Source organism: Staurois parvus, unplaced genomic scaffold (assembly GCF_062004578.1).
Source record: "Staurois parvus isolate SC_StPar_1 unplaced genomic scaffold, SC_StPar_1.0 ptg002989l, whole genome shotgun sequence".
Taxonomy (NCBI): Eukaryota; Metazoa; Chordata; class Amphibia; order Anura; family Ranidae; genus Staurois; species Staurois parvus.
This window is the reverse complement of record NW_028320785.1, coordinates 1-27,500: the sequence shown is the minus strand read 5'-3', so window position 1 is coordinate 27,500 and position 27,500 is coordinate 1. Positions and strand designations below refer to the sequence as shown.

Below are 27,500 nucleotides of genomic sequence, written 5' to 3'. Positions count from 1 at the left end.
ATAGTAATTCATCCCCCACATAGTAATTCATCCCCCACATAGTAATTCATCCCCCCTATAGTAATTCATCCCCCATAGTAATTCATCCCCCACATAGTAATTCATCCCCCATAGTAATTCATCCCCCACATAGTAATTCATCCCCCCTATAGTAATTCATCCCCCACATAGTAATTCATCCCCCATATAGTAATTCATCCCCCCTATAGTAATTCATCCCCCCTATAGTAATTCATCCCCCATATAGCAATTCATCCCCCATAGTAATTCATCCCCCATAGTAATACATCCCCCATATAGTAATTCATCCCCCCCATATAGTATTTCATCCCCCACAGTACTATTCCCCCCCAAGTAGTAAGCCAAGTCCCCCCTGTGTCAATTTACTTACCTTTGCTCCGCGTGTTCCTCTCGCCGTGTTCCCGCGCCGTTCCGGTCTTCAGGGCGGACTGTGAGAGGAGCCTAGCTCCCCTCCCCTCACGTTCGTCACGCTGCCCCGCCTACACACATCCTGACAGCCAATGTTTGCCTGCCCTGGCTGCTTTTTTTTTTTATCACGCTCCGCGGGCCGTAGTTTGCCCATTGCTGGTCTAAGGGCTCCATGTACGCGGGGCGTTTTTAGGGCTCATGTACGCGGGGCGTTTTTAGGGCTCATGTACGCGGGGCGTTTTTAGGGCTCATGTACGCGGGGCGTTTTTAGGGCTCATGTACGCGGGGCGTTTTTAGGGCTCATGTACGCGGGGCGTTTTTAGGGCTCATGTACGCGGGGCGTTTTTAGGGCTCATGTACGCGGGGCGTTTGGAAAACTCTTCTGAACGATGGAAACTGACTGCTGGAAACCGTAGGTTAAAAAACGTCAGTTTATCTGTGTTTGCATACCACGTTATGTGCATTTGCGTTTATAAGCGTTTTTTAAAGATAACCTCAGGAGACCTTCCCAATTGCCCAGAATGCACTGAAAAACAAAGGAGGAGGAGGAGGGCATTATTCTACCAACAAGGTGTTCCCAGAGTGCCAGACCAAGCCTACTACCTCCTGTGCACCTCTCCATCTAAAGGAGGAGGGTTGTAGGTGGTGGTGCAAGTAGTTTTTTTATTTTTTTTTTTTTTAAATATTACAAAAAAAATTAAAATGCCTTTAATATTCAAACTTTACCTTCAGCCTTGCACGGGTGCACAGGCCCCTCCCCTCTCCACTTTTGCACTGAAATGTTTTTTTTTTCCTAAGCTGACATTTAATTTGCTTTTTTCAATAAAGCCTTCCCATTTTCATAGCTATTTTAGACCCACTGATATCATCATTGTTTCTCTGTGCTTCTCATATAGAAAATGCCAAAGCGCTTGTCATTTCAGGATAGGTTATATGTACACATCATTTTTATATGTAATTTTTTATATATAAAAGAAGTGAGATCTGCCTGTGTGTGTTGATTTACGATTTGTTTTAAAGGGGCTCAGTAGAACCCCAGATCAGTAGTATCCCCTGCTTAATAATACCCCCGCTGAACAGATCCCCAGCTCATGAGTACCCTTGTTCAGCAGATCCCTTGCTCAGTAGTACCCATAGCTCTGCTGATTCCCTGCTTAGTAGGACCCCCAGTTCTGCTGATCCCTTGGCTCAGTAGTAACCCCCATCTCTGCTGATCCCCCACTCAGTAGTACACCCAGGTCTGCTGATCCCCTACTCAGTAGTACCCCCAGCTCTGCTGATCCCCCACTCAGTAGTACCCCCAGCTCTGCTGATCCCTCGGCTCAGTAGTAACCCCCAGCTCTGCTGATCCCCCACTCAGTAGTAACCCCCAGCTCTGCTGATCCCCCACTCAGTAGTAACCCCCAGCTCTGCTGATTCCCCGCTCAGTGGTATCCCCAGTTCTGCTGCTTCCCTGCTCAGTAATATCTCCCAGCTCTGCCGATCCCCCGTGGACCTAAGAATAATCAGCCGATTTTCGCTCTGTTAGTGGGGTCAATGGCACCGGCCGATTTTCGTGGTTCCTCCCCTTTTCAGTGATCAGGAATGTTGGAAAATTCGTGAAAAATGACCGATTTGGACTTAATGATGGTCTCTTCCCCCCCTCCCCCCAGACGCCTGGGGAGGGGGGGGAGACGCCTGGGGAGGGGGGGGAGACGCCTGGGGAGGGGGGGAAGACGCCTGGTATCAGTGGTATCCCCAGCTCTGCTGATCCCCCACTCAGTAGTACCCCCAGCTCTGCTGATCCCCCATTCAGTAGTACCCTTAGCTCTGCTGATCCCCCACTCAGTAGTACCCCCAGCTCTGCTGATCCCCCACTCAGTAGTACCCCCAGCTCTGCTGATCCCTTGGCTCAGTAGTAACCCCCAACTCTGCTGATCCCCCACTCAGTATTAACCCCCAGCTCTGCTGATTCCCCACTCAGTGGTAACCCCCAGTTCTGCTGATTCCCTGCTCAGTAATATCTCCCAGCTCTGCCGATCCCCCGTGGACCTAAGAATAATCAGACGATTTTCACTCTGTTAGAGGGGTCAATGGCACCGGCCGATTTTCGTGGTTCCTCCCCTTTTCAGTGATCAGGAATGTTGGAAAATTCGTGAAAAATGACCGATTTGGACTTAATGATGGTCAAATTGTACAATCGTATTTCTGAAAAGAATATTCGCGTGAGCCGTGACCTGGAAGGAACAGAAGTTTCGCCTGTTATATGGGGTGAACTTTATGAGCCCCGTCCAATTAGGTAGGCCCTTGCACTACACAGTTGAAGGTAAATCTAAAGGAAATTGGGCAGCAAATTGTATAATGGATGGCCAGTCTTAGGAATCATCTGCTAATTGAAGAACACTTTGGGGTAGAGTTACTGAAACGGGAGCCCCCAGAATGTGGTGCCGCTGTGCATGGTAACCAATCAGCTTCGAACTTCAGCTTTGACAATGAGCCCTCACACACACGGGATGGTTTTACAGCGGCTGTTGATGTTTTTTTTCTTCAGCTAGTAAACCCCCCCCAGCCTGTTATCCTATGTGTCCATACACACAAATGCCGGCCATACATGGATCGAAATTTGACCAATTTTTTTGCCTGAAAATCGGACCTAAGAATAATCGGCAGATTTTCGCTCTGTTAGTGGGTCAATGGCACCGGCCGATTTTCGTGGATCCTCCCCTTTCCGGTGATCGGGCATGTTGGAAAATTTGTGAAAAACGTCTGATTTTCGACTCCACGATGGTCAAATCGTACGATCGTTTTTCCGAAAAGAACATTTGCCATGAGCCGTGACCTGGAAGGAACAGAAGTCTCACCTGTTATATGGGGTGAACTTTATCACTCGGTCGCCATTGATGGCGCCATTGGATTACCGAGCGAACGACGTTTTTGATTTTCGGGCGAAAAATCGTTTGGAATTCGAACCATGTATGGCCTGCAATAGACTGTAATCAACGTTTTTGGCAGGGACGTTTTTTGGCTGGAAAAAACCCAGAACTAGTGGGTTTCTAGAGTTTTTTAGCTGTAAAAACGCTCTAACGCTGAAAATTGCTGTAAACACAGCAAACCGGCATTTTTGGACTGTTTTTGACCCAAAAAATAATGTTTTTTGATTAAAAAAAACACTAAACGCAGCTAAACGCCGATTTTCAATGCCCCTCCCCTTTTCGGTGATCAGGCATGTTGGAAAATTCGTGAAAAAGGACCAATTTTCGACTCAATGATGGTCAAATCGTACGAACGTTTTTCCAAAAAGAATATTCGCGTGAGCCGTGACCTGGAAGGAACAGAAGTTTCGCCTGTTATATGGGGTGAACTTTATGACTCGGTCGGCCAATTTTCGAAATCATTGATGACGCCATCGGATTACCGAATTAACGACGTTTTGAGACGAAAAATCATTCGAAATTTGAACCATGTATGGCCTGCATAAAACATTTTTTTTATTATTGTCTACACCCGTTGGGGAGAATTTGCTGACTTCCTGCTTGGTGACTACACAGGAAGTAGGGAGAAGTCTTCTATTTCTGATTAATAACATTTGGATATTTCATTCAAACATCAAAAGATAAATAAATGGCAGTTTGGGCTGAAGTTTTGCTTTGTCGCTCCCCCTAGTCCAGGTAATCACACATTTCTATGACCGGCTCTCATCCATAAATCTGATTGGGGGGAGGGGGGGGGGTAGACGGAGCGTCCCTTTAACATACGGAGCACGATGTTCCTTCCCAATTACATGAGAAGGAAGGTGGGGGGGGGGGAGGGGGCGGTGAGTTATGTCACACATTACGGAGCTCTGAGAGTACGCAGTCTTCGCGAGGCGCCCGGCTAATGAACCCGAAAGTCGACGAGGCTTTCCAAATTGCTCACCGCAGACTTCTCTGTTTTGCTTATTTTTATTAGGGAGGAAAAATGCTGAATCGTGGGAAGTCCCTCAAGAGGAAAAGCTGTTGTCACAGCAGCGGGAGAGGTGGAGGCGGCCCGGGGAGAGGAGCCGCGGCGTAACCTCTCGCCGATCGGAAGACATTCGTACGCATTTTACGGCGCTCGGTAAATCCCCGCACCCGGCGCATTGTGAGCGGCCGCAGACACGACACTCCCGACATTAGAATTAATGGTGGTGTCTGATGAGAGAAGCTGCACAAATGAGCCTCATCTATTACCCAGATGTAAAGGATTTCACTATTATATCAAATTATCTCCTAGGGGGGAAACGCCTGGGGGGGAGGGGGGGGGAGACGCCTGGGGGGGAGGGGGGGGGAGACGCCTGGGGGGGGAGGGAGGGGGGGAGACGCCTGGGGGGGGGGAGAGACACCTGGGGGGGAAGAGACGCCGGGGGGGAGAGACACCTGGGGGGGAAGAGACACCTGGGGGGGGGGGGAGACGCCTGGGGGGGGAGAGACGCCTGGGGGGGAAGAGACGCCGGGGGGGAGAGACACCTGGGGGGGGAAGAGACACCTGGGGGGGGAAGAGACACCTGGGGGGGGAAGAGACACCTGGGGGGGGAAGAGACACCTGGGGGGGGAAGAGACACCTGGGGGGGGGAGAGACGCCTGGGGGGGGGGGGGGAGAGACGCCTGGGGGGGGGGGGGAGAGAGACGCCTGGGGGGGGGGGAGAGACACCTGGAGGGGAAGAGACGCCGGGGGGGAGAGACACCTGGGGGGAAGAGACACATGGGGGGGGGGGAGAGACGCCTGGGGGGGGAGAGACGCCTGGGGGGGAAGAGACGCCGGGGGGGAGAGAGACGCCTGGGGGGGGAGAGACGCCTGGGGGGGGGAGAGACACCTGGGGGGGAAGAGACACCTGGGGGGGAAGAGACGCCGGGGGGGAGAGACACCTGGGGGGGAAGAGACGCCTGGGGGGGGGAAAGAGACGCCTGGGGGGGGGGGAGAGACGCCGGGGGGGGGGGGGGAGAGACGCCGGGGGGGGGGGGGGAGAGACGCCGGGGGGGGGGAAAGATGCCGGGGGGGGGAAGAGACGCGGGGGGGAAGAGACGCGGGGGGAAGAGACGCGGGGGGAAGAGACGCCGGGGGGAAGAGACGCCGGGGGGAAGAGACGCCGGGGGGAAGAGACGCCGGGGGAAAGAGACGCCGGGGGAAAGAGACGCCGGGGGAAAGAGACGCCGGGGGGAAGAGACGCCGGGGGGGAAGAGACATCGGGGGGGAGACGCCTGGGGGGGGGGGGAGACGCCTGGGGGGGGAGGAGACGCCTGGGGGGGGAGGAGACGCCTGGGGGGGGAAGAGACGCCTGGGGGGGGAAGAGACGCCTGGGGAGGGGGGGGGAGACGCCGGGGGGAAGAGACGCCGGGGGGGAAGAGACATCGGGGGGGGGAGACATCGGGGGGGGGAGACGCCTGGGGGGGGGGGAGGAGACGCCTGGGGGGGGAAGAGACGCCTGGGGGGGAAGAGACGCCTGGGGGGGGGGAAGAGACGCCTGGGGGGGGGGGGAGACGCCTGGGGAGGGGGGGGGGGGAAGACGCCTGGGGAGGGGGGGGGAGACGCCTGGGGAGGGGGGAAGAGACGCCGGGGGGGAGAGACGCCGGGGGGGAGAGACATCGGGGGGGAGACATCGGGGGGGGGGGGGAGACGCCTGGGGGGGGGAGGAGACGCCTGGGGGGGAAGAGACGCCTGGGGGGGGAAGAGACGCCTGGGGGGGGGAAGAGACGCCTGGGGGGGGAAGAGACGCCTGGGGGGGGAAGAGACGCCTGGAGGGGGAAGAGACGCCTGGGGAGGGGGGGGGGAGACGCCTGGGGAGGGGGGGGGAAACGCCGGGGGGAAGAGACGCCGGGGGGGAAGAGACATCGGGGGGGGGGAGACATCGGGGGGGGGGGGGGGGAGACGCCTGGGGGGGGAAGAGACGCCTGGGGGGGGAAGAGACGCCTGGGGGGGGAAGAGACGCCTGGGGGGGGAAGAGACGCCTGGGGGGGGAAGAGACGCCTGGGGAGGGGGGGGGGGGGGAGACGCCTGGGGGAGGGGGGGGGAGACGCCGGGGGGAAGAGACGCCGGGGGGGAAGAGACGCCGGGGGGGAAGAGACATCGGGGGGGGAGACGCCTGGGGGGGGAAGAGACGCCTGGGGGGGGAAGAGACGCCTGGGGGGGGAAGAGACGCCTGGGGGGGGAAGAGACGCCTGGGGAGGGGGGGGGGAGACGCCTGGGGAGGGGGGGGGCGCCTGGGGAGGGGGGGGGGCGCCTGGGGAGGGGGGGGGCGCCTGGGGAGGGGGGGGGGGCGCCTGGGGAGGGGGGGGGGCGCCTGGGGAGGGGGGGGGGCGCCTGGGGAGGGGGGGGGGCGCCTGGGGAGGGGGGGGGGGCGCCTGGGGAGGGGGGGGGGCGCCTGGGGAGGGGGGGAGGGGCGCCTGGGGAGGGGCGCCTGGGGAGAGACGCCTGGGGAGGGGGGGAGAGACGCCTGGGGAGGGGGGGGAGAGACGCCTGGGGAGGGGGGGAGAGACGCCTGGGGAGGGGGGGGAGAGACGCCTGGGGAGGGGGGGGAGAGACGCCTGGGGAGGGGGGGGAGAGAGACGCCTGGGGAGGGGGGGGAGAGAGACGCCTGGGGAGGGGGGGGAGAGAGACGCCTGGGGAGGGGGGGGGGGGGAGACGCCTGGGGAGGGGGGGGAGAGAGACACCTGGGGAGGGGGGGAGAGGGAGAGACGCCTGGGGAGGGGGGGAGAGGGAGAGACGCCTGGGGAGGGGGGGAGAGGGAGAGACGCCTGGGGAGGGGGGGAGAGGGAGAGACGCCTGGGGAGGGGGGGAGAGGGAGAGACGCCTGGGGAGGGGGGGAGAGGGAGAGACGCCTGGGGAGGGGGGGAGAGGGAGAGACGCCTGGGGAGGGGGGGAGAGGGAGAGACGCCTGGGGAGGGGGGGGGGGGGGAGACGCCTGGGGAGGGGGGGGAGAGAGACGCCTGGGGAGGGGGGGGAGAGAGACGCCTGGGGAGGGGGGGGAGAGAGACGCCTGGGGAGGGGGGGGAGAGGGAGAGACGCCTGGGGAGGGGGGGAGAGGGAGAGACGCCTGGGGAGGGGGGGAGAGGGAGAGACGCCTGGGGAGGGGGGGAGAGGGAGAGACGCCTGGGGAGGGGGGGAGAGGGAGAGACGCCTGGGGAGGGGGGGAGAGGGAGAGACGCCTGGGAGAGGGAGAGACGCCTGGGGGGGAGAGAGACGCCTGGGGAGGGGGGGAGAGAGACGCCTGGGGGGGAGAGAGACGCCTGGGGGGGAGAGAGACGCCTGGGGGGGAGAGAGACGCCTGGGGGGGAGAGAGACGCCTGGGGAGGGGAGGGGAGGGAGAGAGACGCCTGGGGAGGGGAGGGAGGGAGAGAGACGCCTGGGGAGGGGAGGGGAGGGAGAGAGACGCCTGGGGAGGAGAGGGAGAGAGACGCCTGGGGAGGAGAGGGAGAGAGACGCCTGGGGAGGGGAGGGGAGGGAGAGAGACGCCTGGGGAGGGGGGGGAGAGAGACGCCTGGGGAGGGGGGGGAGAGAGACGCCTGGGGAGGGGGGGAGAGAGACGCCTGGGGAGGGGGGGGAGCGGGAGAGATGCCTGGGGGGGGGGGGGGGAGAGAGGCTACTCGTAACAACACTTTATTGCAGAACGGAGGCAAAGGCGCACAAATCAGGCTCCTCGCACCTTCGTATCGCTGGGCTCCATACTGCCTTAACCAGCATTATAGGACATCCACAGTCTTCCTTTTATTGGACAGATGTGTAAACCTGATCACATGACGATCGCATTAACCCCTTCCTGCCGTCACCTCCCAGCCCTTTAACAGGTGGAGGCGGGCATTCCGATCATGTGTCCGCTGTGATTGGCTCTCGCAATGATCACATGACTGAAAGCTCCTGATCACAGTTTGGTTACTGTCCAGAGAGGGCGCTCTCAGCACAGAAAAGTGTTTACCCCCTTCCTGCCCAGGCCAATTTTCAGCTTTCAGCGCTATTTATTTAATTTATTTATTTCAGGTACTTCTATATCGCTGTTCAATTTACGTAGCACTTTACATATATATTGTACATTCACATCAGTCCCCGCCCCCGAGGAGCGTACAATCTAAGGTCCCTAACTCACATTCATACATACACATACTAGGGACAATTTAGACAGGAGCACTGTACAGACAGAGGTCAGGGGTTTCACATCCTCCTAGACACAGCAGTCACACGCCCCTAACCTGGAGCAGGCAGTACATGTACGTTACCCGGCCTGTCCACCCACCCGTAGTATAAGTACTGTGGGAGGTTAGCAAGCTGTAAAAATTCTGCATATCTCGAGGCACTTTATTCTAAAAGCCAATAGTTTTACATTATTATTTATTTCAGGTACTTATATAGCGCCATCAGTGTACGCAGCGTTTTACATATATATTGTCCATTCACATCAGTCCCCGCCCCCGAGGAGCGTACAATCTAAGGTCCCTAACTCACATTCATACATACATACAATAGGGACAATTTAGACAGAAGCCAGTTAACCTACCAGCATGTCTTTGGAGTGTAGGAGGAAACCAGAGTACCAGGAGGAAACCCACGCAGGCTCAGGGAGAACATGCAAACTCCAGGCAGGTGGTGCCGTGGTTGGATTCAAACCAACAACCCCTAGTACTGCCAGGTGGAAGTGCTAACCATTTAGCCGCTGTGCTGCCCTAACACAGTAACATCTTCACATTCAGGACACCTAACATTAGAGGTGACTTATTCTTCCAAAGGAAACACCTTTGCATTCTGGTACTGACCAGTATTCCAATGTTTCTCTTCTCCCTCACTCAGCTAATAGGAACCCAATGCTGACAGAGAGAGGCGGGGGAGGACAAACAAGGTTGCTGTGCAGGTGCTCAGAGTCCTCCTCATGAACCAGTCCTGTCAATGGTTTTAGAACTCTGGTGGCTGGAAGGTTGTAATGGTGCCCAATGAAAACCTGTGGCTGGGCTGTGTGAAACTAAAAATCAGGCTTGATACACCTGCTGGCTTGTATACAATTTTTGGGTAATTTTAGGCATTTTGTTGAGGCACCACCCTGAAGAAACCTGAAGGCACCATGGTTGAAAAAGGCTGCGATAAAATTTGGGAGGAAGTGGAGAAGGGTGGAGCAGCTCAGATGAAATTAGAGGGGTGTGGAGTGAGGATGAGCAAGCAGGACGGGTTGGGTAGGGTGTGAGTGGGAGTGGATATGGGAAGAGTAGCTGGGATGAGTATAAAGGGGTGTGGAGGTGGGAGGAGCATCTGGAAAGGATGAGATTAATGTGAAGGGGTGTGGAGGTGGGAGGACCATCTGGAAGGGATGAGATTAATGGCCAAGGGATGTGGAGGGTCATCTGGACGGGATGAGATTAATGTGAAGGGGTGTGGAGGTGGGAGGAGCATCTGGAAGGGATGAGATTAATGTGAAGAGGTGTGGAGGTGGAGGAGCATCTGGAAGGGATGAGATTAATGCCAAGGGATGTGGAGGGTCATCTGGACGGGATGAGATTAATGTGAAGGGGTGTGGAGGTGGGAGGAGCATCTGGAAGGGATGAGATTAATGTGAAGAGGTGTGGAGGTGGGAGGAGCATCTGGAAGGGATGAGATTAATGTAAAGGGGTGTGGAGGTGGGAGGAGCATCTGGAAGGGATGAGATTAATGTAAAGGGGTGTGGAGGTGGGAGGAGCATCTGGAAGGGATGAGATTAATGTAAAGGGGTGTGGAGGTGGGAGGAGCATCTGGAAGGGATGAGATTAATGTGAAGAGGTGTGGAGGTGGGAGGAGCATCTGGAAGGGATGAGATTAATGTAAAGGGGTGTGGAGGTGGGAGGAGCATCTGGAAGGGATGAGATTAATGCGAAGGGGTGTGGAGGTGGAGAGGAATCTAGAAGTGATGTGATTAGTGTAAAAGGGTGTGGAGGTAGGAGGAGCATCTGGATGGGATGAGATTAATGCCAAGGGGTGTGGAGGTGAAAGGAGGAGCATCTGAATGGAAGGAGGTTAATGTAAAGGGGTGTGGTGGTGGGAGAAGGTTAATGTAAAGGGGTGTGGTGGTGGGAGGAGGTTAATGTAAAGGGGTGTGGTGGTGGGAGGAGGTTAATGTAAAGGGGTGTGGTGGTGGGAGGAGGTTAATGTAAAGGGGTGTGGTGGTGGGAGGAGGTTAATGTAAAGGGGTGTGGTGGTGGGAGGAGGTTAATGTAAAGGGGTGTGGTGGTGGGAGGAGGTTAATGTAAAGGGGTGTGGTGGTGGGAGGAGGTTAATGTAAAGGGATGTGGAGGTGGAAGGAGGTTATTGTAAAGGGGTGTGGTGCTGGGAGGAGGTTAATGTAAAGGGGTGTGGTGGTGGGAGGAGGTTAATGTAAAGGGGTGTGGAGGTGGGAGATTAATGTAAAGGGGTGTGGTGGTGGGAGGAGGTTAATATAAAAGGGTGTGGTGGTGGGAGGAGGTTTAATGTAAAGGGGTGTGGAGGTGGGAGGAGGTTAATGTAAAGGGGTGTGGTGCTGGGCGGAGGTTAATGTAAAGGGATGTGGTGGTGGGAGGAGGTTAATGTAAAGGGGTGTGGTGGTGGGAGGAGGTTAATGTAAAGGGATGTGGAGGTGGGAGATTAATGTAAAGGAATGTGGGAGATTAATGTAAAGGGGTGTGGTGGTGGGAGGAGGTTAATATAAAGGGGTGTGGTATTGGGAGGAGGTTAATGTAAAGGGGTGTGGAGGTGGGAGGAGCATCTGGAAGGTATGAAATGTATGTGAAGGGTGGAGTTCTAAGTACTCACCTTGTCTTTGGATACTTTATGAGAGAAGGGGCAGGTCCCATCCGTCAGTTTGCAGGTGCCTCGTAGGAACCTATAAAGCCGCATTTCACAGGTTAGATGGTGAGATTACTGACTGCAATACAATGACCGTTTATGAACATTTCTTCTCACTCACACATTTTCATCCAATCCCAAATCCTTTACCTTCTAAGAAGTCTTCTGGCCAGGATTTCTGACTTTATTTTTAAAAAACAAAAAACTTTGCTCTCCCCTATATATAGCCACAGGCTGTAACACTGACACCTACCTGACACTCACATATTACACAGCCACCTACAGGAACACTACCCTCCTTCACATGGTGCACGCAACCTCCGACTGCTGTCTACTAGAACTGCCGACACTCACATGGAGCACACAACCTCCGACTGCTATCTACTAGAACTGCCGACACTCACATGGTGCACACAACCTCCGACTGCTATCTACTAGAACTGCCGACACTCACATGGTACACACAACCTCCGACTGTTATCTACTAGAACTGCCGACACTCACATGGCGCACACAACCTCCGACTGTTATCTACTAGAACTGCCGACACTCACATGGCGCACACAACCTCCGACTGTTATCTACTAGAACTGCCGACACTCACATGGTGCACACAACCTCCGACTGTTATCTACTAGAACTGCCGACACTCACATGGTACACACAACCTCCGACTGTTATCTACTAGAACTGCCGACACTCACATGGCGCACACAACCTCCGACTGTTATCTACTAGAACTGCCGACACTCACATGGCACACGCAACCTCCGACTGTTATCTACTAGAAATGCCGACACTCACATGGTACACGCAACCTCCGACTGTTATCCACTAGAACTGCCGACACTCACATGGCGCACACAACCTCCGACTGTTATCCACTAGAACTGCCGACGCTCACATGGTGCACACAACCTCCGACTGTTATCTACTAGAACTGCCGACACTCACATGGTGCACACAACCTCCGACTGTTATCTACTAGAACTGCCGACACTCACATGGTGCACACAACCTCCGACTGTTGTCTACTAGAACTGCCGACACTCACATGGCGCACACAACCTCCGACTGTTATCTACTAGAACTGCCGACACTCACATGGTGCACGCAACCTCCGACTGTTATCTACTAGAACTGCCGACACTCACATGGTGCACACAACCTCCGACTTATCTACTAGAACTGCCGACACTCACATGGTGCACACAACCTCCGACTGTTATCTACTAGAACTGCCGACACTCACATGGTGCACACAACCTCCGACTGTTATCTACTAGAACTGCCGACACTCAGATGGCGCACGCAACCTCCGACTGTTACCTACTAGAACTGCCGACACTCACATGGCGCACGCAACCTCCGACTGTTGTCTACTAGAACTGCCGACACTCACATGGTGCACACAACCTCCGACTGTTGTCTACTAGAACTGCCGACACTCACATGGTACACGCAACCTCCGACTGTTGTCTACTAGAACTGCCGACACTCACATGGTACACACAACCTCCGAATTATCTACTAGAACTGCCGACACTCACATGGCGCACACAACCTCCGACTGTTATCTACTAGAACTGCCGACACTCACATGGCGCACACAACCTCCGACTGTTATCTACTAGAACTGCCGACACTCACATGGTACACACAACCTCCGACTGTTATCTACTAGAACTGCCGACACTCACATGGCGCACACAACCTCCGACTGTTATCTACTAGAACTGCCGACACTCACATGGTGCACGCAACCTCCGACTGTTATCTACTAGAACTGCCGACACTCACATGACGCACGTAACCTCCGACTGTTATCTACTAGAACTGCCGACACTCACATGGCGCACACAACCTCCGACTTATCTACTAGAACTGCCGACACTCACATGGTGCACACAACCTCCGACTGTTATCTACTAGAACTGCCGACACTCACATGGTACACACAACCTCCGAATTATCTACTAGAACTGCCGACACTCACATGACGCACACAACCTCCGAATTATCTACTAGAACTGCCGACACTCACATGGTACACACAACCTCCGAATTATCTACTAGAACTGCCGACACTCACATGGCGCACACAACCTCCGACTGTTATCTACTAGAACTGCCGACACTCACATGGCGCACACAACCTCCGACTGTTATCTACTAGAACTGCCGACACTCACATGGCGCACACAACCTCCGAATTATCTACTAGAACTGCCGACACTCACATGGTGCACACAACCTCCGACTGTTATCTACTAGAACTGCCGACACTCACATGGCGCACACAACCTCCGACTGTTATCTACTAGAACTGCCGACACTCACATGGTGCACACAACCTCCGACTGTTATCTACTAGAACTGCCGACACTCACATGGCGCACACAACCTCCGACTGTTATCTACTAGAACTGCCGACACTCACATGGTGCACGCAACCTCCGACTGCTATCTACTAGAACTGCCGACACTCACATCACGCACACAACCTCCGACTGTTATCCACTAGAACTGCCGACACTCACATGACGCACACAACCTCCGACTGTTATCTACTAGAACTGCCGACACTCACATGGTACACGCAACCTCCGACTGTTATCCACTAGAACTGCCGACACTCACATGGCGCACGCAACCTCCGACTGTTATCTACTAGAACTGCCGACACTCACATGGCGCACACAACCTCCGACTGTTATCTACTAGAACTGCCGACACTCACATGGCGCACACAACCTCCGACTGTTATCTACTAGAACTGCCGACACTCACATGGTGCACACAACCTCCGACTGTTATCTACTAGAACTGCCGACACTCACATGGTACACACAACCTCCGAATTATCTACTAGAACTGCCGACACTCACATGGCGCACACAACCTCCGACTGTTATCTACTAGAACTGCCGACACTCACATGGCGCACACAACCTCCGACTGTTATCTACTAGAACTGCCGACACTCACATGGCACACACAACCTCCGACTGTTATCTACTAGAACTGCCGACACTCACATGGCGCACACAACCTCCGACTGTTATCTACTAGAACTGCCGACACTCACATGGCACACGCAACCTCCGACTGTTATCTACTAGAACTGCCGACACTCACATGGTGCACACAACCTCCGACTGTTATCTACTAGAACTGCCGACACTCACATGGCGCACACAACCTCCGACTGTTATCTACTAGAACTGCCGACACTCACATGGCGCACACAACCTCCGACTTATCTACTAGAACTGCCGACACTCACATGGTGCACACAACCTCCGACTGTTATCTACTAGAACTGCCGACACTCACATGGTGCACACAACCTCCGACTGTTATCCACTAAAACTGCCGACGCTCACATGGTGCACACAACCTCCGACTGTTGTCTACTAGAACTGCCGATACTCACATGGTGCACACAACCTCCGACTGTTATCTACTAGAACTGCCGACACTCACATGGTGCACACAACCTCCGACTGTTATCTACTAGAACTGCCGACACTCACATGGCGCACGCAACCTCCGACTGTTATCTACTAGAACTGCCGACACTCACATGGAGCACACAACCTCCGACTGTTATCTACTAGAACTGCCGACACTCACATGGTGCACACAACCTCCGACTTATCTACTAGAACTGCCGACACTCACATGGTGCACACAACCTCCGACTGTTATCTACTAGAACTGCCGACACTCACATGGTGCACACAACCTCCGAATTATCTACTAGAACTGCCGACACTCACATGATGCACACAACCTCCGACTGTTATCTACTAGAACTGCCGACACTCACATGGTACACACAACCTCCGACTGTTATCTACTAGAACTGCCAACACTCACATGGTGCACACAACCTCCGACTGTTATCTACTAGAACTGCCGACACTCACATGGTGCACACAACCTCCGACTGTTATCTACTAGAACTGCCGACACTCACATGGTGCACACAACCTCCGACTGTTATCTACTAGAACTGCCGACACTCACATGGTGCACACAACCTCCGACTGTTATCCACTAAAACTGCCGACGCTCACATGGTGCACACAACCTCCGACTGTTGTCTACTAGAACTGCCGATACTCACATGGTGCACACAACCTCCGACTGTTATCTACTAGAACTGCCGACACTCACATGGTGCACACAACCTCCGACTGTTATCTACTAGAACTGCCGACACTCACATGGCGCACGCAACCTCCGACTGTTATCTACTAGAACTGCCGACACTCACATGGAGCACACAACCTCCGACTGTTATCTACTAGAACTGCCGACACTCACATGGTGCACACAACCTCCGACTTATCTACTAGAACTGCCGACACTCACATGGTGCACACAACCTCCGACTGTTATCTACTAGAACTGCCGACACTCACATGGTGCACACAACCTCCGAATTATCTACTAGAACTGCCGACACTCACATGATGCACACAACCTCCGACTGTTATCTACTAGAACTGCCGACACTCACATGGTACACACAACCTCCGACTGTTATCTACTAGAACTGCCGACACTCACATGGTGCACACAACCTCCGACTGTTATCTACTAGAACTGCCGACACTCACATGGCGCACGCAACCTCCGACTGTTATCTACTAGAACTGCCGACACTCACATGGTGCACACAACCTCCGACTGTTATCTACTAGAACTGCCGACACTCACATGGTACACACAACCTCCGAATTATCTACTAGAACTGCCGACACTCACATGGTGCACACAACCTCCGACTGTTATCTACTAGAACTGCCGACACTCACATGGAGCACACAACCTCCGACTGTTATCCACCAGAACTGCCGACACTCACATGGTGCACACAACCTCCGACTGTTATCTACTAGAACTGCCGACACTCACATGGAGCACACAACCTCCGAATTATCTACTAGAACTGCCGACACTCACATGGTGCACACAACCTCCGACTGTTATCTACTAGAACTGTTGACACTCACAAGGCGCACACAACCTCCGACTGTTATCTACTAGAACTGCCGACACTCACATGGCGCACACAACCTCCGACTGTTATCTACTAGAACTGCCGACACTCACATGGAGCACACAACCTCCGACTGTTATCTACTAGAACTGCCGACACTCACATGGCGCACACAACCTCCGACTGTTATCTACTAGAACTGCCGACACTCACATGGTGCACACAACCTCCGACTGTTATCTACTAGAACTGCCGACACTCACATGGCGCACGCAACCTCCGACTGTTATCTACTAGAACTGCCGACACTCACATGACGCACACAACCTCCGACTGTTGTCTACTAGAACTGCCGACACTCACATGGTGCACACAACCTCCGACTGTTATCTACTAGAACTGCCGACACTCACATGACGCACACAACCTCCGACTGTTGTCTACTAGAACTGCCGACACTCACATGGTGCACACAGCCACTTTCTCAGGGTCATGTATGAAGGGACAGCTGTCACCACGCTTGCATCTCCCAAATCGGTTATAATACATGCAGTACTCCTTCTTTGCCTTCTTCTGCTGGGCTTGCCGGATGATGGCCAGACTGCGTTGAACGGCACGGCTAGGGACAGAAGGAGATATTATTGAACACATTCAGAGGAGAAGGAATTCACATAAATCTACAACACTGATCAGCAACACGCTGCATACAGCCTTGTGTGTGGAATTCAGGATCCATGACCTCGGTCCTAGGTGCTGTTAATGCATGAGGTGTGAACAGCTACAGAATGGACAATACAGAAGGGTGTGTATACTATATTGTGCCAGGGAGGACATGTCTGTAGGGATGCAGGGAGGTCATGTCTGTAGGGGATGCAGGGAGGTCATGTCTGTAGGAGATGCAGGGAGGTCATGTCTGTAGGAGATGCAGGGAGGTCATGTCTGTAGGGGATGCAGGGAGGTCATGTCTGTAGGGGATGCAGGGAGGTCATGTCTGTAGGGGATGCAGGGAGGTCATGTCTGTAGGAGATGCAGGGAGGTCATGTCTGTAGGAGATGCAGGGAGGTCATGTCTGCAGGGATGCAGGGAGGTCATGTCTGTAGGGATGCAGGGAGGACATGTCTGTAGGGAAGCAGGGAGGTCATGTCTGTAGGGATGCAGGGAGGACATGTCTGTAGGGATGCAGGGAGGACATGTCTGTAGGGAAGCAGGGAGGACATGTCTGCAGGGAAGCAGGGAGGACATGTCTGTAGGGATGCAGGGAGGACATGTCTGTAGGGATGCAGGGAGGACATGTCTGTAGGGAAGCAGGGAGGACATGTCTGTAGGGAAGCAGGGAGGTCATGTCTGTAGGGATGCAGGGAGGTCAAGTCTGTAGGGGATGCAGGGAGGTCATGTCTGTAGGAGATGCAGGGAGGTCATGTCTGTAGGAGATGCAGGGAGGTCATGTCTGTAGGAGATGCAGGGAGGTCATGTCTGTAGGAGATGCAGGGAGGTCATGTCTGTAGGGATGCAGGGAGGTCATGTCTGTAGGGAAGCAGGGAGGTCATGTCTGTAGGGATGCAGGGAGGTCATGTCTGTAGGGATGCAGGGAGGTCATGTCTGTAGGGATGCAGGGAGGTCATGTCTGTAGGGATGCAGGGAGGTGATGTCTGTAGGGAAGCAGGGAGGTCATGTCTGTAGGGAAGCAGGGAGGCCATAGTTGTAGGGATGCAGGGAGGTCATGTCTGTAGGGGATGCAGGGAGGTCATGTCTGTAGGAGATGCAGGGAGGTCATGTCTGTAGGAGATGCAGGGAGGTCATGTCTGTAGGAGATGCAGGGAGGTCATGTCTGTAGGAGATGCAGGGAGGTCATGTCTGTAGGAGATGCAGGGAGGTCATGTCTGTAGGAGATGCAGGGAGGTCATGTCTGTAGGAGATGCAGGGAGGTCATGTCTGTAGGAGATGCAGGGAGGTCATGTCTGCAGGGATGCAGGGAGGTCATGCCTGCAGGGATGCAGGGAGGTCATGTCTGTAGGAGATGAAGGAAGGTCATGTCTGTAGGAGATGCAGGGAGGTCATGTCTGTAGGAGATGCAGGGAGGTCATGTCTGCAGGGAGGTCATGACTGTAGGGATGCAGGGAGGTCATGTCTGTAGGGATGCAGGGAGGTCATGTCTGTAGGGATGCAGGGAGGTCATGTCTGTAGGGATGCAGGGAGGTCATGTCTGTAGGGAGGTCATGTCTGTAGGGATGCAGGGAGGTCATGTCTGTAGGGAGGTCATGTCTGCAGGGGATGCAGGGAGGTCATGTCTGCAGGGGATGCAGGGAGGTCATGTCTGCAGGGGATGCAGGGAGGTCATGTCTGCAGGGGATGCAGGGAGGTCATGTCTGCAGGGGATGCAGGGAGGTCATGTCTGCAGGGGATGCAGGGAGGTCATGTCTGCAGGGGATGCAGGGAGGTCATGTCTGCAGGGGATGCAGGGAGGTCATGTCTGCAGGGGATGCAGGGAGGTCATGTCTGCAGGGGATGCAGGGAGGTCATGTCTGCAGGGGATGCAGGGAGGTCATGTCTGCAGGGGATGCAGGGAGGTCATGTCTGCAGGGGATGCAGGGAGGTCATGTCTGCAGGGGATGCAGGGAGGTCATGTCTGCAGGGGATGCAGGGAGGTCATGTCTGCAGGGGATGCAGGGAGGTCATGTCTGCAGGGGATGCAGGGAGGTCATGTCTGCAGGGGATGCAGGGAGGTCATGTCTGCAGGGATGCAGGGAGGTCATGTCTGCAGGGATGCAGGGAGGTCATGTCTGCAGGGATGCAGGGAGGTCATGTCTGCAGGGAGGTCATGTCTGCAGGGATGCAGGGAGGTCATGTCTGTAGGGATGCAGGGAGGTCATGTCTGTAGGGATGCAGGGAGGACATGTCTGTAGGGATGCAGGGAGGACATGTCTGTAGGGATGCAGGGAGGACATGTCTGTAGGGATGCAGGGAGGTCATGTCTGTAGGGATGCAGGGAGGTCATGTCTGCAGGGATGCAGGGAGGTCATGTCTGCAGGGATGCAGGGAGGTCATGTCTGCAGGGATGCAGGGAGGTCATGTCTGTAGGGATGCAGGGAGGTCATGTCTGCAGGGATGCAGGGAGGTCATGTCTGTAGGGATGCAGGGAGGTCATGTCTGTAGGGATGCAGGGAGGTCATGTCTGCAGGGATGCAGGGAGGTCATGTCTGCAGGGATGCAGGGAGGTCATGTCTGCAGGGATGCAGGGAGGTCATGTCTGTAGGGATGCAGGGAGGTCATGTCTGCAGGGATGCAGGGAGGTCATGTCTGCAGGGATGCAGGGAGGTCATGTCTGTAGGGATGCAGGGTTACGGATTTTTATGCAACACTCACAGAATATTCTGCAGACAGACAATCAGCACTAACTCCCCATAGTTGGTACAGAGAGGATGAAGATGGCAGCACCTGAGGATCAAACACACAGCTACACCAACCTTGCAAAGTACCGCGTTGGGGTGGCTGTCCGTCCTGAGTACAGGGGGCTGGGGCTGGTCACATCCACTTTCCCTGAAAGAAAGCACAAAGTGTAAGCAGAATGTGGGTGACAGACATGTGTAAAGAGTCAGGCTGCAGTTTGTGACATCATTGTCCCGCCTTTCCACCTCATCCAATCATAGAATGATTTGCATTCATTCAAAGAATGCAAAGTGACAAGGCAGCCGCTCAGCACAGGTCCAGAAGACCATGGATGTCACTGGAGCAGCAGTGTAGTAGTGATGTAGTAGCGGTATAGCAGTGTAGTAGCGGTATAGCAGTGTAGTAGCGATGTAGTAGCGGTATAGCAGTGTAGTAGCGATGTAGTAGCGGTATAGCAGTGTAGTAGCGATGTAGTAGCGGTATAGCAGTGTAGTAGCGATGTAGTAGCGGTATAGCAGTGTAGTAGCGATGTAGTAGCGGTATAGCAGTGTAGTAGCGATGTAGTAGCGGTATAGCAGTGTAGTAGTGATGTAGTAGCGGTATAGCAGTGTAGTTGCGGTATAGCAGTGTAGTAGCGATGTAGTAGCGGTATAGTAGTGATGTAGTAGCGGTATAGCAGTGTAGTAGCGGTATAGCAGTGTAGTAGCGGTATAGCAGTGTAGTAGCGATGTAGTAGCGGTATAGTAGTGATGTAGTAGCGGTATAGCAGTGTAGTTGCGGTATAGCAGTGTAGTAGCAATTTAGTAGCGGTATAGTAGTGATGTAGTAGCGGTATAGCAGTGTAGTAGTGATGTAGTAGCGGTATAGCAGTGTAGTAGCGGTATAGCAGTGTAGTAGCGGTATAGCAGTGTAGTAGTGATGTAGTAGCGGTATAGTAGTGATGTAGTAGCGGTATAGCAGTGTAGTAGCGGTATAGCAGTGTAGTTGCGGTATAGAAGTGTAGTAGCGATGTAGTAGCGGTATAGTAGTGATGTAGTAGCGGTATAGCAGTGTAGTAGCGGTATAGCAGTGTAGTTGCGGTATAGCAGTGTAGTAGTGATGTAGTAGCGGTGTAGCGATGTAGTAGCGGTATAGTAGTGATGTAGTAGCGGTATAGCAGTGTAGTTGCGGTATAGCAGTGTAGTAGCGATGTAGTAGCGGTATAGTAGTGATGTAGTAGCGGTATAGCAGTGTAGTAGCGGTATAGCAGTGTAGTAGTGATGTAGTAGCGGTATAGCAGTGTAGTAGCGATGTAGTAGCGGTATAGTAGTGATGTAGTAGCGGTATAGTAGTGATGTAGTAGCGGTATAGCAGTGTAGTAGCGGTATAGCAGTGTAGTAGCGATGTAGTAGCGGTATAGCAGTGTAGTAGCGATGTAGTAGCGGTATAGCAGTGTAGTAGCGATGTAGTAGCGGTATAGCAGTGTAGTAGCGATGTAGTAGCGGTATAGCAGTGTAGTAGCGATGTAGTAGCGGTATAGCAGTGTAGTAGCGATGTAGTAGCGGTATAGCAGTGTAGTAGTGATGTAGTAGCGGTATAGCAGTGTAGTTGCGGTATAGCAGTGTAGTAGCGATGTAGTAGCGGTATAGTAGTGATGTAGTAGCGGTATAGCAGTGTAGTAGCGGTATAGCAGTGTAGTAGCGGTATAGCAGTGTAGTAGCGATGTAGTAGCGGTATAGTAGTGATGTAGTAGCGGTATAGCAGTGTAGTTGCGGTATAGCAGTGTAGTAGCAATTTAGTAGCGGTATAGTAGTGATGTAGTAGCGGTATAGCAGTGTAGTAGTGATGTAGTAGCGGTATAGCAGTGTAGTAGCGGTATAGCAGTGTAGTAGCGGTATAGCAGTGTAGTAGTGATGTAGTAGCGGTATAGTAGTGATGTAGTAGCGGTATAGCAGTGTAGTAGCGGTATAGCAGTGTAGTTGCGGTATAGAAGTGTAGTAGCGATGTAGTAGCGGTATAGTAGTGATGTAGTAGCGGTATAGCAGTGTAGTAGCGGTATAGCAGTGTAGTTGCGGTATAGCAGTGTAGTAGTGATGTAGTAGCGGTGTAGCGATGTAGTAGCGGTATAGTAGTGATGTAGTAGCGGTATAGCAGTGTAGTTGCGGTATAGCAGTGTAGTAGCGATGTAGTAGCGGTATAGTAGTGATGTAGTAGCGGTATAGCAGTGTAGTAGCGGTATAGCAGTGTAGTAGTGATGTAGTAGCGGTATAGCAGTGTAGTAGCGATGTAGTAGCGGTATAGTAGCGATGTAGTAGCGGTATAGTAGTGATGTAGTAGCGGTATAGTAGTGATGTAGTAGCGGTATAGTAGTGATGTAGTAGCGGTATAGCAGTGTAGTAGTGATGTAGTAGCGGTATAGCAGTGTAGTAGCGATGTAGTAGCGGTATAGTAGTGATGTAGTAGCGGTATAGTAGTGATGTAGTAGCGGTATAGCAGTGTAGTAGTGATGTAGTAGCGGTATAACAGCGATGTAGTAGCGGTATAGCAGTGTAGTAGCGATGTAGTAGCGGTATAGTAGTGATGTAGTAGCGGTATAGTAGTGATGTAGTAGCGGTATAGCAGTGTAGTAGTGATGTAGTAGCGGTATAACAGCGATGTAGTAGCGGTATAGCAGTGTAGTAGCGATGTAGTAGCGGTATAGTAGTGATGTAGTAGCGGTATAGTAGTGATGTAGTAGCGGTATAGCAGTGTAGTAGTGATGTAGTAGCGGTATAACAGCGATGTAGTAGCGGTATAGCAGTGTAGTAGCGGTATAGCAGTGTAGTAGCGATGTAGTAGCGGTATAGCAGTGTAGTAGCGATGTAGTAGCGGTATAGTAGCGATGTAGTAGCGGTATAGTAGTGATGTAGTAGCGGTATAGTAGTGATGTAGTAGCGGTATAGCAGTGTAGTAGCGATGTAGTAGCGGTATAACAGCGATGTAGTAGCGGTATAGCAGTGTAGTAGCGATGTAGTAGCGGTATAGCAGTGTAGTAGCGATGTAGTAGCGGTATAGCAGTGTAGTAGCGATGTAGTAGCGGTATAGCAGTGTAGTAGCGGTATAGCAGTGTAGTAGCGGTATAGCAGTGTAGTAGCGATGTAGTAGCGGTATAGCAGTGTAGTAGCGGTATAGCAGTGTAGTAGCGATGTAGTAGCGGTATAGCAGTGTAGTAGCGATGTAGTAGCGGTATAGCAGTGTAGTAGCGGTATAGCAGTGTAGTAGCGATGTAGTAGCGGTATAGCAGTCTCTACTACAGCTTCTAGAGCACAGGTGTCAAACACAAGGCCCGCGGGCCGAAACCAGCCCTCCAGGCCATTTCATGTGGCCCTTGCGCCTCTCATGCAGATATCCCCTTGTCTCCGCCCCCACTTGTCTCGGGCAGTCGGCAGCAGAGAGAACAGAACTCCTCTGCCAAATCCAGCATCTATAAGTGCAGCTGCAGCACCCCCTCATCTCTGCCTCCCCTGGTCTCAGCATTCCGCAGACTCCTCCTCTGGTCCTCCTCCAGACTCTACACTTTCTGCTTTCCAGCTCTGCCCCCAAACGGGGTGCACGGTGATGTTAGGGAGGGTGTGGGATTCTTGACATCTGATGCTGGGGGTGCTCTGGACTTCTAGTCTGACAGATACAACTGGCCCTTTGAGGGCAACCATAATGCTGATACGACCAGTGATAAAATGGAGTTTGACACCCCTGCACTAGAGGATCTCACAGGTGTGGTTGTGACAACTGTGCGCCTAGAGACCTGGACACTGACAGCCATCTTGCTAGGTCTCAGCCATTTTGTTTCTCCTGTTTTCCCTCCTCCCTTTTGAATGGAATGTGAGTCTGTAAGTGAACAAAGGCCAACAGTACATATCGCTCAGCTGGATGAGCTCCATGGCCACTAATTCGTCTGGTTCCAGAAGATCTGCTTGAAAACCACTTTCCTCTGCCCGGTCGTAAAACCATAACTCAGTCGGCCATGACCTGCTAAGCATTAGAACTGGACTGTCCCATAAAACGTACATTCCACGTGAGTCACTTTTCATATAAATTCATAAACTTCAGCAGGAACTGGGCACATTGATATGAAGCATATATTCGGATAGGTCAGTGGTCGGCAAGCCGCGGCTCGCGAGCCACATGCGGCTCTTTACAAGCTTAAATGCGGCTCTTCTGTGTGCCGGGCGCCTGCTCCCCTCCCTCCCCTCACCTCCCCTCCCCTCACCTCCCCTCCCCTCCCTCCTCTCGGACGGCCGCCCGCTCCCCTCCCTCCTCTCGGGCGGCCGCCCCAAAAGTCAGGACTCTGCAGCTGTCAGGATGTAGGCGGGGCAGCGTGACGAACTCCTCTCCTCTCACAGTCCGCCCTGAAGACCAGAACGGCGCGGGAAGCACGACGAGAGGAACGCGCGGAGCAAAGGTAAGTGAATTGACACAGGGGGGACTTACTATATGGGGGATGAATTACTATATGGGGGGGGGCTTACTATATGGGGGGGGACTTACTATATGGGGGGGGACTTACTATATGGGGGGGGACTTACTATATGGGGGGGGACTTACTATATGGGGGACTTACTATATGGGGGACTTACTATATGGGAGATGACTTACTATATGGGAGATGACTTACTATATGGGAGATGAATTACTATATGGGGGATGAATTACTATGGGGGGGATGAATTACTATGGGGGATGAATTACTATGGGGGGGATGAATTACTATGGGGGATGAATTACTATATGGGGGATGAATTACTATGTGGGGATGAATTACTATATGGGGGATGAATTACTATATGGGGGATGAATTACTATATGGGGGATGAATTACTATGGGGGATGAATTACTATGGGGGGATGAATTACTATGGGGGGATGAATTACTATGTGGGGATGAATTACTATATGGGGGATGAATTACTATATGGGGGATGAATTACTATATGGGGGATGAATTACTATATGGGGGATGAATTACTATATGGGGGATGAATTACTATGGGGGATGAATTACTATATGGGGGATGAATTACTATGGGGGGATGAATTACTATGGGGGATGAATTACTATATGGGGGATGAATTACTATATGGGGGATGAATTACTATGGGGGATGAATTACTATGGGGGGGATGAATTACTATGTGGGGATGAATTACTATGGGGGGATGAATTACTATGGGGGATGAATTAATATGGGGGATGAATTAATATGGGGGATGAATTACTATATGGGGGATGAATTACTATGGGGGATGAATTACTATGGGGGATGAATTACTATATGGGGGATGTATTTTCAGTTTTAAAAATGTGGCTCTCAAAATAAATTTCAATCGTGGTTTTGGCGAGATTTGGCTCAGTTGAAAAAAAAGGTTGCCCACCACTGGGATAGGTCATTTTAATACGAGTCACATGACACCTTACATCCCTATGTAGCGCCTACAAGAGGGTAGAAAGCAATTTCTTTTGTCCGGAGTGGCAGGATATGCTAAGTTTAGTATCTGTGCATAGTTCTACATATTAATCTGCCAGTTGCTAGGATGCTACCTGTACCTATTGAAGGTTATTGACCGTAGTATCAACTTGGAAGGGATTTGGTCCTAACCTTGGTCACCGCCTAACACCCATCCCCAAATGGGGTGATTGGCTATTTGTTCTCAGGAGACACCCCTTTGAGATAATAAAAAAAAAAAAGACTGACAGCCTCGCGAAAAGGTAGCTCTCCTTTTAACATCAATCAGGAACCATCTTGAAAGCAAAGGCAACCTTTTGTTCGGATGATTGGACTGCTCAAACCAAGGACTTCGTATTCTGCCTTCTGAAACTTCTTTCTTTTATTTCTCTGTTGTTTTATTGCTCCGTTTATATATTTGTGACATCTTTTTCTGTAAATACAGTCAGGTCCATAAATATTGGGACATGGACACAATTCTAACATTTTTGGCTCTATACACCACCACAATGGATTTGAAATGAAATGAACAAGATGTGCTTTAACTGCAGACTGTCAGCTTTAATTTGAGGGTATTTACATCCAAATCAGGTGAACGGTGTAGGAATTACAACAGTTTGCATATGTGCCTCCCACTTGTTAAGGGACCAAAAGTAATGGGACAATTGGCTTCTCAGCTGTTTCATGGCCAGGTGTGTGTTATTCCCTCATTATCCCAATTACAATGAGCAGATAAAAGGTCCAGAGTTCATTTCAAGTGTGCTATTTGCATTTGGAATCTGTTGCTGTCAACTCTCAAGATGAGATCCAAAGAGCTGTCACTATCAGTGAAGCCATCATTAGGCTGAAAAAACAAAACAAACCCATCAGAGAGATAGCAAAAACATTAGGCGTGGCCAAAACAACTGTTTGGAACATTCTTAAAAAGAAGGAACGCACCGGTGAGCTCAGCAACACCAAAAGACCCGGAAGACCACGGAAAACAACTGTGGTGGATGAGCGAAGAATTCTTTCCCTGGTGAAGAAAACACCCTTCACAACAGTTGGCCAGATCAAGAACACTCTCCAGGAGGTAGGTGTATGTGTGTCAAAGTCACCAATCAGGAGAAGACTTCACCAGAGTGAATACAGAGGGTTCACCACAAGATGGAAACCATTGGTGAGCCTCAAACACAGGAAGGCCAGATTAGAGTTTGCCAAACGACATGTAAAAAAGCCTTCACAGTTCTGGAACAACATCCTATGGACAGATGAGACCGACATCAACTTGTACCAGAGTGATGGGAAGAGAAGAGTATGGAGAAGGAACTGCTCATGGTCCTCAGCATACCACCTCATCAGTGATCATGGTGGTGGTAGTGTCATGGCGTGGGCATGTATGGCTGCCAATGGAACTGCTTCTCTTGTATTTATTGATGATGTGACTGCTGACAGAAGCAGCCGGATGAATTGTGAAGTGTTTCGGGAATATTATCGGCTCATATTCAGCCAAATGCTTCACAACTCATTGGACGCTTCACAGTGCAGATGGACAATGACCCAAAGCAGACTGCAAAAGACACCAAAGAAGTGGAATGTTCTGCAATGGCCAAGTCCATCACCTGACCTGAATCCGATTGAGCATTTCACTTTCTGAAGACAAAACTGAAGGGAAAATGCCCCAAGAACAAGCAGGAACTGAAGACAGTTGCAGTAGAGGCCTGGCAGAGCATCACCAGGGATGACACCCAGCGTCTGGTGATGTCTATGCGTTCCACACTTCAGGCTGTCATTGACTGCAAAGGATTTGCAACCAAGTATTAAAAAGTAAAAGTTTGATTTATGATTATTATTCTGTCCCATTACTTTTGGTCCCTTAACAAGTGGGAGGCACATATGCAAACTGTTGTAATTCCTACACCGTTCACCTGATTTGGATGTAAATACCCTCAAATTAAAGCTGACAGTCTGCAGTTAAAGCACATCTTGTTCGTTTCATTTCAAATCCATTGTGGTGGTGTATAGAGCCAAAAATGTTAGAATTGTGTCCATGTCCCAATATTTATGGACCTGACGGTATTTTAATTGCACCATTTTGACCTTTTTAGTAATAAATCCTATGTTCTGAAAACTGTTGAACTGTCTCTAAAGTTTTTAATGCAAACTAAAGAATCCCGGCCTCTGAAGAGTGGTACTGTATGTATTAATCCTCTGAATATCCCTGTCTGCGGTGGCAGTGTGTTACAGACGCTTATACTAATATCATCGTGTTACTGCTAAGATTTGTGAGCTTCCTCCTCCTCTGTAAAAAGGAGGTGGTGGCAGTGTGAAGGGTTAATTGCATAATTAACCTGACCCAGTAACAATCGCTCTCAGGCTGCTGGCACATAGATTGCGGTCCCGCGAGCTGGAAAATCTTTGTGCATGGCGCAGCTGAGAGTGGCATTGTTACGCAGCGTGGTGTG

At 52.1% G+C, this 27,500-nt stretch overlaps 1 protein-coding gene across 1 annotated transcript in view; it reads right to left on the bottom strand.

Annotated features, from left to right (window-relative positions):
* Nucleotides 1-19,744, bottom strand: part of LOC149428748 (zinc finger CCCH domain-containing protein 3-like) — a gene marked incomplete at both ends in the record, with an annotated part of 27,459 nt that extends 7,715 nt beyond the window's left edge. The window contains 3 exons of the mRNA XM_089667051.1: nt 11,164-11,233; nt 16,671-16,826; nt 19,672-19,744. Coding sequence (XP_089523177.1) covers nt 11,164-11,233; nt 16,671-16,826; nt 19,672-19,744 — 299 coding nt within the window. The remainder of the gene's footprint in view (nt 1-11,163; nt 11,234-16,670; nt 16,827-19,671) is intronic.
* Between the last annotated feature and the right edge of the window lie 7,756 nt (nt 19,745-27,500).